We start from the raw sequence: 11,362 nt of genomic DNA on the forward strand, positions 1-11,362 counted from the left end.
AAGCAGATAATATGACCTCCACACATGTCAAGAATGAGAGCTATGAAATTGGTTATAAATTGAATTAATTTATTTTGCAATTCAGTTCTGCATAACACACATACACATGTTCTCATTGACCCATATGCTCATAAACACACACACACACGTCAGTAAGTTTTGGCATGGACCCATTTTTGACAGGAGAGAAGTTAACCAAGGAATGTAGAGATGAATACACTGGTGTCCAGATTCAGTGTTGCATGCCACCAGCGGTCAGGGAAATAAAGCACCTAAAGAAACATAAAAAAGACATGCACATAGAGAATAATTCAGAACTAAAATAAGCTCCACACGTACACACATTTGGTCTAATGGTGAAAAACAATAATAGTGTAGTGTGAAAAGTGTATATCTGTCCTAACCTCCCCTGGTCGGATGGTGCACTCCAGAGGCCTCTGTTTGATCCCCAGGCTTGGGTAGGACTGCCTGACCCAGGTCAGGGTGGTGTGATTGGGGTGGAACTCTGGCTGTTCATCCGGAGGGTACAGGAACCAGCGCTGAGGAAAATGTCACACTCTTCAAAATAAAGGCAAAGGGCACAAGCCAGTAGGCTATGACTGACCAGGCCAACACTCATGATAAATGACTAGTGATATGTCTATACCTTACGGCCATAAATGACCTCAGAATAGCCTGGCCCGTGCCAATGAAATGGAACACCTGTGCCTGGACCTGTGATCGAGAAAAGAGAGACTAAACTGTAGCATCTGAAAATCATCACAGCAAACAATAACAGTGCATGCAAAAAGGACAATCACTTCACCTTGATTGCTTGAGGTAGACAGTAGAATCATGATTGAAGTGATTATGTTTTTTCCCTCTTTGTCAGAAACAGAGGGTCAAGAACAGAACCGTGTTTGCTAAAAAAGACTGAGTCAAGAGTGTGTACTCTACCTGCTATACCAAAGCTGTATGCTGGGCTGGTGTAGGGGATTGTGTAAGGGGGGGCATTGTACTCCGCAAACAAGGCATGCCACTCAGTGAAGTTGTTGTCTCCGAAGAAGTATAGAGTTTCTGAAACAAACGCAAGGAACACAAAAGTACAGCTTCCATGAAATTAGTCACATAAAGCTGGCCAATGCTAAAATTGTTGGCTGACATGCACATTAAACATACTAGTGCAGTGCCCGTTCAAACATGCCATTCCTGAAGAAAACCCTTAGCTCAATTACATGCCCACAGGTATGCCTGCTTTAAAAATAGGATGATAGGGAAACATCATTCCAGCTAAGCATTCAATAATGAATACTGAATATTATAATATATTAGCCTATAATTAATGTGGCCTCTAATAAATTTAGGCATGGCTGCATGTGACATTTCTACAGATCAGAATGACATAATGACAACTGTTTTGAGTTAAGGCTAAATGTATAGCTTACTGAATAACTTCCTAATGCTATTCAAAGCTTGCACATACTTTTATTTTGAGTGGTCACTACATACCCGTGTTTAATGGCGTGATAAGTGCCGTCGCTCAGTCTGCAACTTGTCTAACGTTAGCTATGTGGCATTAGCCTATCGCTCGTTTCAATTTGGGACCTTGCAGTCGGAATTGTCGTTTTAGTCAAAGTCTCTTGAAAGTCCAAAGTAGCCTGGGCTATTCGAGTGGTCACTACATACCCGTGTTTGTTGGCGTGTTGTTGCAAGTAATCATTTTATGCAAGCAAACTGCATACAGGGAGTCTTTATTGTTGAGGTCAGGCATGATAATCATCTTGCATCTTAACCCACAAGCGGTTCCCGAGTAATCTGTTTAAATTGCGACTGACTATCATCAAAGTGAGACCTAGCAGAGCCCGTTCTCTGGACCTAGCTACTGTCAGTACACGATCCATGGGGTGGAGCTCCCCTTAAACTGGTCCCCTTGGAAACAGTGCAGTGCAGCGATAAACGTCCTACGTAAATAAGCATATTTTGAAATATGCATTCAAAAATCTTTAAAATCGAGAGTGCACACCTTTGTGCCACGCGCGAGCCACATACGAAATCTTAGGTCAGTCTGACAAACGGTCAGCGAGATATGCGTGCCACAGACAGACACACACACACACACAGACGCTTCTTGCTTTATAGATAGATGTATTTTTGAATGGCAAACAAAGGTACATCAATGTGAGACACTGACCACTTCCCAAAGATTCCACAGACTGAGGGGTCAGCAGGAACTTAACAAACTCTTCAAAGGTAACATCAACTGCAGAGAGAGCAGACAAAAAATAAAATGTGTGAGAAAAAGCAAAGTTTTTCTTTAAGTTGCCAATATCTACCATGCTTCACTGATGTCCTTTTGTTGTTTAGATAGATAGATAGAACCAACCTTTCCTGTAGGAATGTGTGTTTGCTGTGCTCAGTCTGACTGTTTTCTCACTGTACTCTCTAAGAAGATTGTACTTGGAACACATGAATTGGAACCTCTGGAAATATCACAAAGCAACTCACTATGAGTAAGTAAGCCTACTGTAATAAGGATATAAATTATGCAAAAATGAAATTAACTTACTGTGTTGTCAATGATGCCTCTGAGAATCACAGGCTTTGTGTAAGCATATCTGTAAAAATAGAAAATAAACACACAAGTAACTATTTCCTAACCCTTAGCTCAGTTGCATCTCAGTTATTGATTGTTGTGAATGAAAAGGCATATTAGACAAAATCATATTTTCTTCAGAGTTTATTGGACCGTGACATCTGCTTACTGTTGAAGAAACTGTGAGTATGTAAGAGTCGTTTGGTCCTCGATATCGATGTTACAGGGCCCCTCGTCTGTAAGGCTGTCGCCTCCCGATGACCTGTCAGAAACACATCAGGCTCATCGGACTCAAGGGGGCAGGCGAATTCCCGGAAGTAGAAGCATCGATGTAGCGGTGGTTATCAACTCTCTGCTAACCCCATAGAACGCCCATCCATTTAGGATTTTTTTGAACTCCCATAACTTTATATAACATATATCATGTGCCGATATTTTAGCTTCTGTGTTATCTACATAAACAATAAAAGGCAAAACAAGACTCGACTACCTCGTACGTAACGTTAGGTTCCCGTAAGAAGAATGTTTAGCATGTCCGGTTGAAGGGAAGCTAACGCACTGAAGGGAGATAACCGTATTGTTTGGATAAGAAGCGTAGTCCAGCCAGCACGGAAACTCGTGAACAAAGCTATGTAGCCTACAATAGCATTGTAGGCTATGTTAAGGTAAAGCATAGAGGCAAGTAAACCTAATGGAAAAACAGTAGTTTTACCGTTAGGTAGTCTAACGTTAATCATTTCAGAGGTTTTCGATGGATTGACGTAGGTCAGAAAAGTGGAAAGAAGATTAGCCTCAAGGCTATAACTTTTTTGTTTTGTTTTTACCATGACTGTTTTCGAAGATGATCATGTGTGGTAGTTTCAACATTAACATGACTTGATATCACTTGTGAGTATGATATTAATAATAATACATAAATACATTTTTAACTTTGATGACTTTGAAGGCGAAGGAAGTGTGAGAAGAATTTCTGTGTAGCCTATCTATCATACGAGTTACAAGATTCAGTTCGATGGCTAACGTCACGAAGTTAAGTGCGAGTCTGCGCAGTACTGGGGGGACCAACTGAAAAATGACTCAGTACCCTCCCATTGAGAACGACGGAGTCTGTTCGTACATTTCTTTTACTGTCTATGATCGGACTTCATGCAGCGCTACACAGATCTGGCTAACATGCTGCGTGCTGCATGGACACAGTCCGATCTGTATGCGCTACATGAAGTCGCCTATTAAAACACAATGAAGACGAATGCCCCGAACAAGACAACGTTATCGTATGCTAACTGGTTAAGACTTTGCCAGGCATGATTTGTATGCTAAGCTAGCCACTGGTCTTGAACTCACCAGCCACCGTCATCGCCAGATATTTGCTCGCTCTCACGTGCGACCAAAAGCGAGGCCGCAAGAAGCGATACAAATATAGATTCGACTTTAGGTCCCATATGTCAACTTTGCTCAAACATATTTCGTGACTGCAACTTGTACATCCCCGTCAGTGGAGGATGGACCAGGATGCTTCATCAACCTCCAGCCCGCAGACCAATGAACAAAGGCCACACCAATCAAGGGGCGGAACTTTCGTTTCTCAACAAGAAATCCATAGAACCAGAGCCCGTCTACGGATTCCTATTAGACATTCTCTGATAGAACTAGAATCGGTATCTTCTTACAGCCTTCATACATTCAAATTGTAAAAAAATAATAATAATAATCCAAGCTTGGAGCGTACTATTTTAACTCGACCTCGAGTCTTTTAGTCTTACGAATATTTTATTTCATATATTTTATAAATTCTTAAATATATACAGAATGCATGCAATCAATCTGGATATTAGTGCACAAGTTTTCGCCCCACTCTCATACATAGTTTACAGACTTGGTCGGAACACAAATGCTTCCCAGCTAACACACAACTAAACAGCCACGTTGCCTATAAGTTGCCAGTTGGTCACGGCCAACTAACATTCTGGCAACCTTCCTGCAACGTGGCCACAACGTTGCCACTATGAAGTGGCCATTTGGTGACTTGAGCAACGTTGCCACAACGTGGCGCTAAGGTCATTTGGTAATGTTGCCGTTTGGTGGTGTAAATAACGTGGCCATAACGTGGCCCTATGGTCATTTGGTAACGTTGCCATTTGGTGACTTGAGCAACGTGGCCATAACGTGGCCCTATGGTAATTTGGTAACGTTGCCATTTGGTGGTGTAAATAACGTGGCCGCAACGTGGCGCTTTGGTCATTTGGTAACGTTGCCATTTGGTGACTTGAGCAACGTGGCCATAACGTGGCCCTACGGTCATTTGGTAACATTGCCATTTGGTGGTGTAAATAACGTGGCCGCAACGTGGCGCTATGGTCATTTGGTAACGTTGCCATTTGGTGACTTGAGCAACGTGGCCATAACGTGGCCCTATGGTCATTTGGCAACGTTGCCATTTAGTGGTCTAAATAACGTGGCCATAACGTGGCCCTATGGTCATTTAGCAATGTTGCCGTTTCCCAACACCAATTGTTAGCTGAGGTTATATCAAATGCAATAATAATCAGAGATATTATTTATTTATTTATTTTTTAAGTCAAACTATCTTCAAGCCAGAAAAATTGACCACTGGTTTGTACTGTTTATTTACTACCTGATGACTCATCCCCACAAAAATAATGCTAAACTGAGATTAATGTTTACCATCCAGAACTACAATTTTCTAATTTCCACAAACTGAAAAATAGCAATCAAATATATTCAGATACTGAATTGATGAATCGTTTATTTTAAATGCATGTAGGGAACACATTAATAAATCACACTGACAATTCTTTCTATTAACATTTGAAGTAAAATTCATGTGTTTCATGAATTCAAGTGATGTGTACAAACAAACCACGTTGCAGGGTAGGCATTGGTCAACCAGGAGAGAGCATAAAGACCTTGGAGAGGCTGAGGTGGAGAGTAGCTAAACCACTGACTGCTAATCAGAATCCAATCCAAACTATGCTTTATATTAAGTTATAAGAAAATACCAGCAGTGCACATGACCCACAGGATAAGACTGATAACTGACAATCAACCTAAGTTTAATTTTAGTATTCAGTTACCAAGGCTGAAAAGAGGTTAAGCAATTTGAAATTGTGTGAGTAGGAGTGTTGGGTAATGATATAATCACAGGTGTTTTGTTTGGCTGTAACCTCGAGGTTCTGAGGCCGAGTGGCGAAGGTAACAACCCTGCGATCACAAATGCTGTGTTGATTCAATACATTAATTCTGCCGCCGACTAATTAACCTTAAAACACCAGATTATTCTATTGACCTGGGATATTCCCACTTTTGGGAATAGCCGTCTCCTGTCCAATAAGAAAACAAATAATTCCATAGAACCCAAATGTTGTATGAAATCATAGCATGAGAAAATAATTCTACATTACAACACCAGCTTAATTATAATTCAATTATTATTGTATTCACCAAATTATTTGATCAGCAAGTAGGCTAAGTGGTGCCAATCCAACATCAGTTCATATGTCAATTAAGTGTTGCAAGTTTTCTATCAAGCTGAAGTTGTCCTTAAGCCGTAGAGATGCTGGTTCTGCTGTCGCAACTGAGTCAGGGTTATCAATGTTGCCTCCGGTTGTCTCCAAAATGGTGGATCGATCCCTCTTCAGTTCGGTCCCTGGAAAAGAAAAAAAAGGTAAGAATGTCTTAATACTTTCTGTTCACACACTCACAGTTTAATAAAATATCAAGAGAAATGAAAAAGTGTGCATAGACAGCTATACAAAAACAATTGTGTCTAGCTAGCTGAGTTTGACTGCTCCAAAGTCCTTTTAGGCAAGTCCCTCCACTCGGCAGTCATATTGCAACGCTTTTTGGGTACTCATCGGGCATCCTATTCGGCAGAAATACGCATGCACAAGGCTTCACGACACCAGTGTGCTCCAGTGGCGAGTTCACAACGGCATGATGTCTGCACAACACAGCACATAATTGGCTCAATGTAGTCACATCACACCACATGATTGGCTCAATGTATACACATGTCGACATTTTGGCGAAGAAGGGGTGGGATATGTGTAGACAACGCCATTGGCGTTACAAACTAACCCCATGCATTTCTATGGAGGATTTTTTGAGTGCTGTCTCCTCATTTGAAAGTCTCTGACTGATCGATCTTGTTTTTATGCCTGTAACTCTACTCTACACCAGATGTGAGGAGTACCACCATGCTGCCCTCTGCAGCCTGTGCATTGGCAATGAGGAGACCAAACATTGTTAATACGAGCTTGCCTTTTAGATGTAACATTAGGTTGAGTCAATTGTCTATGCTTACCTAAATCTTATTTTGCTTTGACATTTTTATGTGCATGCACAAACAAAGTCGATGGAGAAGGGGTGAAGGTGTAACCGCATTGGTTACTAAACCCAAAATTAGTTGCCAATGTTAAATAAATAGGTACATAAATTGAATAAATAACAAAATAATTAACAATCCAGAAGGACATACGATTTTCTAGTCAACGGGAAATGCTTTTATTTTGACAAGCGTGTTGCTTGGATACCAGAATTCGTTTATTTTACGTTCTACTCGATAACGTTACACTTGAATAGACTTTGAATCAAAACCTTTTACTCCTTGACACATTTCTATCGTGAATCATTTTTAATACCTCTTAAGTCGTTTTACTATTTCTACTTTGTCCTTAATCTTCCCTCATTGTTTTCACGTCTTTATCCACTTCTTTTGAACGCCGGTGAGTAATTTATCTGCTAGCAAAGATTGTTAAGGCTAGCGAGTGATTAGCATCGCGTAGCAGCAATTGCATTAGAATGGGGCTAGCATGTAGCATGCTAGGATAACTTTGAGCTAATTGAATGATATAAAAAACCAATCGGAGATTTACGTTTACTGTACTGCTTTGTTACTGTACTTTACTGTACTGTAATGTTAGTGTTTTAATATTAATATGATATGTGAATGTTATTGAATATGACAAGTGTAATTAGTAGATGGTGTGCTATGATTTTATATGAAATATATGCAGTAACGGACTCCCCAGAGAAGACGTTAGTTTGGCATGTTTTAAGACACGAGCTAGTAGCCTGTGTGTGTGAGATGAAAGTGGAACCCTTTCTCTCATGGTTGGTGACCGAAAACGTTGGCTATGTTGTGCCTCTCTTAATTGAAATGTTGTTTTCTGTAGACCACACTACTAAATTTGGAGGCAGCAACCTGAAGGGGAAGGAGAAGCTGCCACTACTCGGAACCCGGAGTATGCAGCACAATAAAACGTAAGTAAAACTTCGGGACAGTCTGCACAAATTCAAAAAAAGTGCAGCTCTTACCTGAAAGCTAAAGGTTTTCTTCTTTGCTTGCAGGCCCGGCAGCAGCAGTAGGAGGAGGAGGAGGAGCAGCAGCAGCAGCAGCACATCAAGTCATCGGCAGGAACTCCCAAATTAAATGAATTTAAATAAATGGTGTAATCAAATGTGAAATGTCGCTCTGTTCTTCCTAAACCAAGTGAGTGGGCAAATGAGGACTGCATCTGCAGATCCGCCCAGAGCTGTTTTTTTAACATCCTGACAACATTCTGGCGACCTCCAACATGGGTTTCAATGTTGCTATAAAGTTGCGGTTACGTGGCCATTAAGTTGCAGGAAGGTTGCCTGCATGTCGCCTATATGTCGCGGTAATGTTGTCAAATAACGTGGCGGCAACATCAAGGCGTCTTTCACTTTTCCGGTTGCCGCCACGTTGGAAATTAACGTGGCGGCAACGTAAACATTGGTTGGAAAATCACGTTGCGGCCACGTGATGGCCACGTTAGTGTGTTTGCTGGGTTCACTCTGTCGGGAGTTACAGTTACGGTATGATTTAGGGATGGACCGAAAAGCTTGCTCCTGAAGGTTAGCAGAGCCCGTCTATTAGACATTCTCTGAGGTTAGTAAAGATTTCAGATATGCAGATAGGCTATTCCTATTCCTGCAAATGTTGTACAATATAGAGACTGGTACACCGACTAATTTAATGACTAAATGTATGAAATATAATTTTCTAAATGACTGTGAAGTTAGCGAATCTTCTGCATGTTCATCCACAGAGTAAACACTGCGGTGTGACCATGGTAGTAACCGTGCAAAGGTACGTGTTATTACGTTAAATGTAATTAATTACCATGTTATTCCAATGTCTTTTCAAAATGATCGAACGGCTTGTCTAAGCAAGGAACACATTGATCCTGTTGACATGCTTCTCTACAGTTTAACTGAGCCATTCAAAGTGTTCTTCCTCTTTTGCCTGTATTTAAGACATGGACACAGACAGCCCAGATGAATTGCTCTCAGAGTTCAGAGAAAGGCGTCTGGGTGTTTGGGGTATCCTGCAGGTCACTGCGGGAACAGGATTAGCTGTTTATGGCATGTGGGCTGGGATCCTCATGCCAGGGTTCCGCAAAGTTCCTTTAAAATTGCAGGTAACTCGATTCACTATGCAACAAACCTCAAGGTTATGTGACACGTTAAAGTTACATTAAGGTTATGTGAGATGAATGTACAGTATGAGGTGGTTGTCACATTTGTAATTGCATATTGAGCATAGGGCTAGCTGTATGTATTAATGTATAATCACACACTCTTTCCCTTGGCAGGTGCCTTACTTGCCAGCTAGCAGGGCGCAAGTGCGGAATGTCATGACATTGCTACATGGAAGATCTGGAGGTGTGGCTGATCTAGGCTCTGGAGATGGAAGGATTGTGAGTATGAGGTTGTCATTTAGTCTGCATGCATTGAATAGCAACCTATGTAGATACAGTATATGTTTAGTGTCTGTGTGTGTGTGTGTGTGTGCGCGTGTGTGTGTGTGTGTGTGTGCGCGCGCATGCGCGTGCGACGGCGTGTGTGCACATGTGTGTAGGTACTGGAAGCCTATAAAACGGGGTTTTCTCCTGCTATTGGCTATGAGTTGAATCCTTGGCTCGTGCGGCTGGCTAACTTTCATGCATGGAGAGCAGGGTACTCTGGGAAGGTATTCTATCGCCGGGAGGATTTATGGAAGGTACGTCAATATCTTGTGATGGCTCCCTTTTTTTTTCTATGCATCCACCATGGTGTCCCTATAGCCTGGTTTCACCAAACCCATTCACTTTGTGAATAGGGTCTGGGAATGCTTGAGGAAGGTTTCCGACCATTGCATTTAAATGAACGTAAACTTCACATTGACTTATGTTATTTCCTACTTTGCCACTAATCTTTGCAAAGCGAAAATAAACCACTCTGTCAGTAAGGAAGCAATATATTTACCTTTGCTGTATACATTGGCATATTCTCCGAGCTGCAATTCTTTGATCTTTGCTGGCATTGCTAGTACTGTTTTATAGCTTTATTTAGCTCTACCACTGCCATTTTCAATTTCAAAACTGTAAGTTATCCCCTCTGGTCGCTGACTGAGTCACCCTCCTGGGAAACATTGATATAAAAAGCTTTTCCAGACTGATATATTAGTTAGAAAAATGAACTGGGATACAGACAGGAGGAGCCAGGCTGCTACATAGCTTGACTTTTGGGGCATTGATAATGGGTGTCGGCACAGTTAGTATGATTCGGCCATAAAGCCTCAGTAAATGAAAAAATATACCTATCTCTGTCTGTTGATAATATCATTGGTCGTTGTTACTATAATGTGACTTACTGGAGGCTGTTCTCCTTGTGTATGTCTTTGCAGGTTGATCTCTCCGGATGTAAGAATGTCACAGTCTTTCTGGCTCCAAGTGTAGTAAGTCCTTTGTTGTTTCCTTTGTTGTTTCAATTTTTTTTTTCAAATCCATATTTTACTCTCTTCCTCATTCTTTATTTCATCCCTATCTTTCTTTCTCTGTGTGTGTGTGTGTGTGTGTTCACTTATACCTGGGATGTACTGCAGCTCACTCTTCTGCAGGAGAAATTACTGGCAGAACTTCCTGATGATGCCTTGGTTGTTGCTGGCCGCTTCCCTTTCCGTGATTGGACACCAATTCGAGTGGAGGGAGAGGGTGTTGACCGGGCCTGGGCTTATAATATGCAAGCCTTAAGACAACACATACCCGGAGAGGACAAAAACTCTTTACAGTCCTGAAGCAGAAGATGAATCTAGTGTCAGCTTCTGTATAAATAGGATGTATATTAGCTTGTCACGGATCAATGTAACAACAGATTGCTAACATCCAGCAATAATGGAATGTAGTAGGTCACAGAGCATGAGGCAGTTGTTTGAAGTTTTAAGTCAGAATTTGTGCAAGCAAACAGAGTTATGACACTTCCACTAGTTCTCTTTTCCTCTGAAATTAATTGTCAGCCAAATGTGAGCTCTTTTATTGTTTGTTTTCAAGCATGTTTTATAATTATTCAGTAAATATATTTATTAACTTTTATCAGTCTTTTAGAATGAACTGTTAGAACCTATGGTGTTGTTTTCGGATACATTGAGTTTCATTTTAGGATACATGTGGTGCCTTGCCTTTGACACTGTGCCTGCAACCTTGGGTTAGCCACTTCCTCTGAAACAACAGAGGACTCAGAAAAACGAGCCAAAAATGGAGCACATTCAAAACTGTTTGTACATGTTATAATGTTTGTATATTTCTTTAAAAAAAACCTCCAGTCTGATGTGAAAAGTGGCCAATAAAATATGTCTCTCGATGTGGGAAAATTAAAAGCCTTCTTTTTGTATAAATTCCATGAATTTGCTGTATATAGAGAAACTGCATATACATGATATTTTACAAAACATTTCTATACCACACGTTTTATGTTATTTCCTGATTT

General features: G+C 41.0%; 2 protein-coding genes across 4 annotated transcripts; one reads left to right on the plus strand and one right to left on the minus strand.

Annotated features, from left to right (window-relative positions):
- Positions 1 to 48: 48 nt before the first annotated feature.
- jmjd8 (jumonji domain containing 8) lies at positions 49 to 4,113 on the minus strand. Its single transcript, XM_076265586.1, has 9 exons — positions 3,917 to 4,113; positions 2,742 to 2,834; positions 2,546 to 2,594; positions 2,363 to 2,459; positions 2,171 to 2,239; positions 937 to 1,056; positions 647 to 714; positions 405 to 539; positions 49 to 272 (listed from the first exon to the last, which is right to left on the minus strand). Exons 1-9 carry the CDS (start codon positions 4,012 to 4,014, stop codon positions 192 to 194), a joined length of 810 nt encoding a protein of 269 aa, XP_076121701.1. The 5' UTR covers positions 4,015 to 4,113; the 3' UTR covers positions 49 to 191.
- Positions 3,114 to 11,236, plus strand: antkmt (adenine nucleotide translocase lysine methyltransferase). 3 transcript variants are annotated; one of them, XM_076265588.1, is made up of 7 exons: positions 3,114 to 3,460; positions 8,665 to 8,705; positions 8,873 to 9,036; positions 9,211 to 9,315; positions 9,477 to 9,617; positions 10,284 to 10,334; positions 10,482 to 11,236. In XM_076265588.1, exons 3-7 carry the CDS (start codon positions 8,875 to 8,877, stop codon positions 10,671 to 10,673), a joined length of 651 nt encoding a protein of 216 aa, XP_076121703.1. In that variant the 5' UTR covers positions 3,114 to 3,460; positions 8,665 to 8,705; positions 8,873 to 8,874; the 3' UTR covers positions 10,674 to 11,236. The 3 variants fall into 3 exon arrangements, with proteins under 3 accessions (XP_076121703.1, XP_076121702.1, XP_076121705.1); XM_076265587.1 differs by lacking the exon at positions 3,114 to 3,460 and adding an exon at positions 8,411 to 8,504; XM_076265590.1 differs by lacking the exons at positions 3,114 to 3,460; positions 8,665 to 8,705 and adding an exon at positions 8,411 to 8,504.
- The last annotated feature ends 126 nt before the right edge of the window (positions 11,237 to 11,362 follow it).

This window comes from Alosa pseudoharengus, unplaced genomic scaffold (genome assembly GCF_046254945.1).
Source record: "Alosa pseudoharengus isolate Yale_2024_CS ecotype anadromous, Long Island Sound unplaced genomic scaffold, YU_APseudo_1.1 YU_APseudo_1.1_scf_4, whole genome shotgun sequence".
Classification (NCBI taxonomy): domain Eukaryota; kingdom Metazoa; phylum Chordata; class Actinopteri; order Clupeiformes; family Clupeidae; genus Alosa; species Alosa pseudoharengus.

Coding starts and splice junctions, on each gene's coding strand:
- antkmt (XM_076265588.1), top strand. CDS start 8,875: ATGGACACAGACAGCCCAGATGAATTGCTCTCAGAGTTCAGAGAAAGG. Junction 9,037..9,210: donor AAGTTCCTTTAAAATTGCAG/GTAACTCGATTC, acceptor TTCCCTTGGCAG/GTGCCTTACTTGCCAGCTAG. Junction 9,618..10,283: donor GCCGGGAGGATTTATGGAAG/GTACGTCAATAT, acceptor ATGTCTTTGCAG/GTTGATCTCTCCGGATGTAA.
- jmjd8 (XM_076265586.1), bottom strand. CDS start 4,014: ATGGGACCTAAAGTCGAATCTATATTTGTATCGCTTCTTGCGGCCTCG. Junction 1,057..2,170: donor TGTGGAATCTTTGGGAAGTG/GTCAGTGTCTCA, acceptor CGTTTGTTTCAG/AAACTCTATACTTCTTCGGA. Junction 715..936: donor ATACAGCTTTGGTATAGCAG/GTAGAGTACACA, acceptor TCTCGATCACAG/GTCCAGGCACAGGTGTTCCA.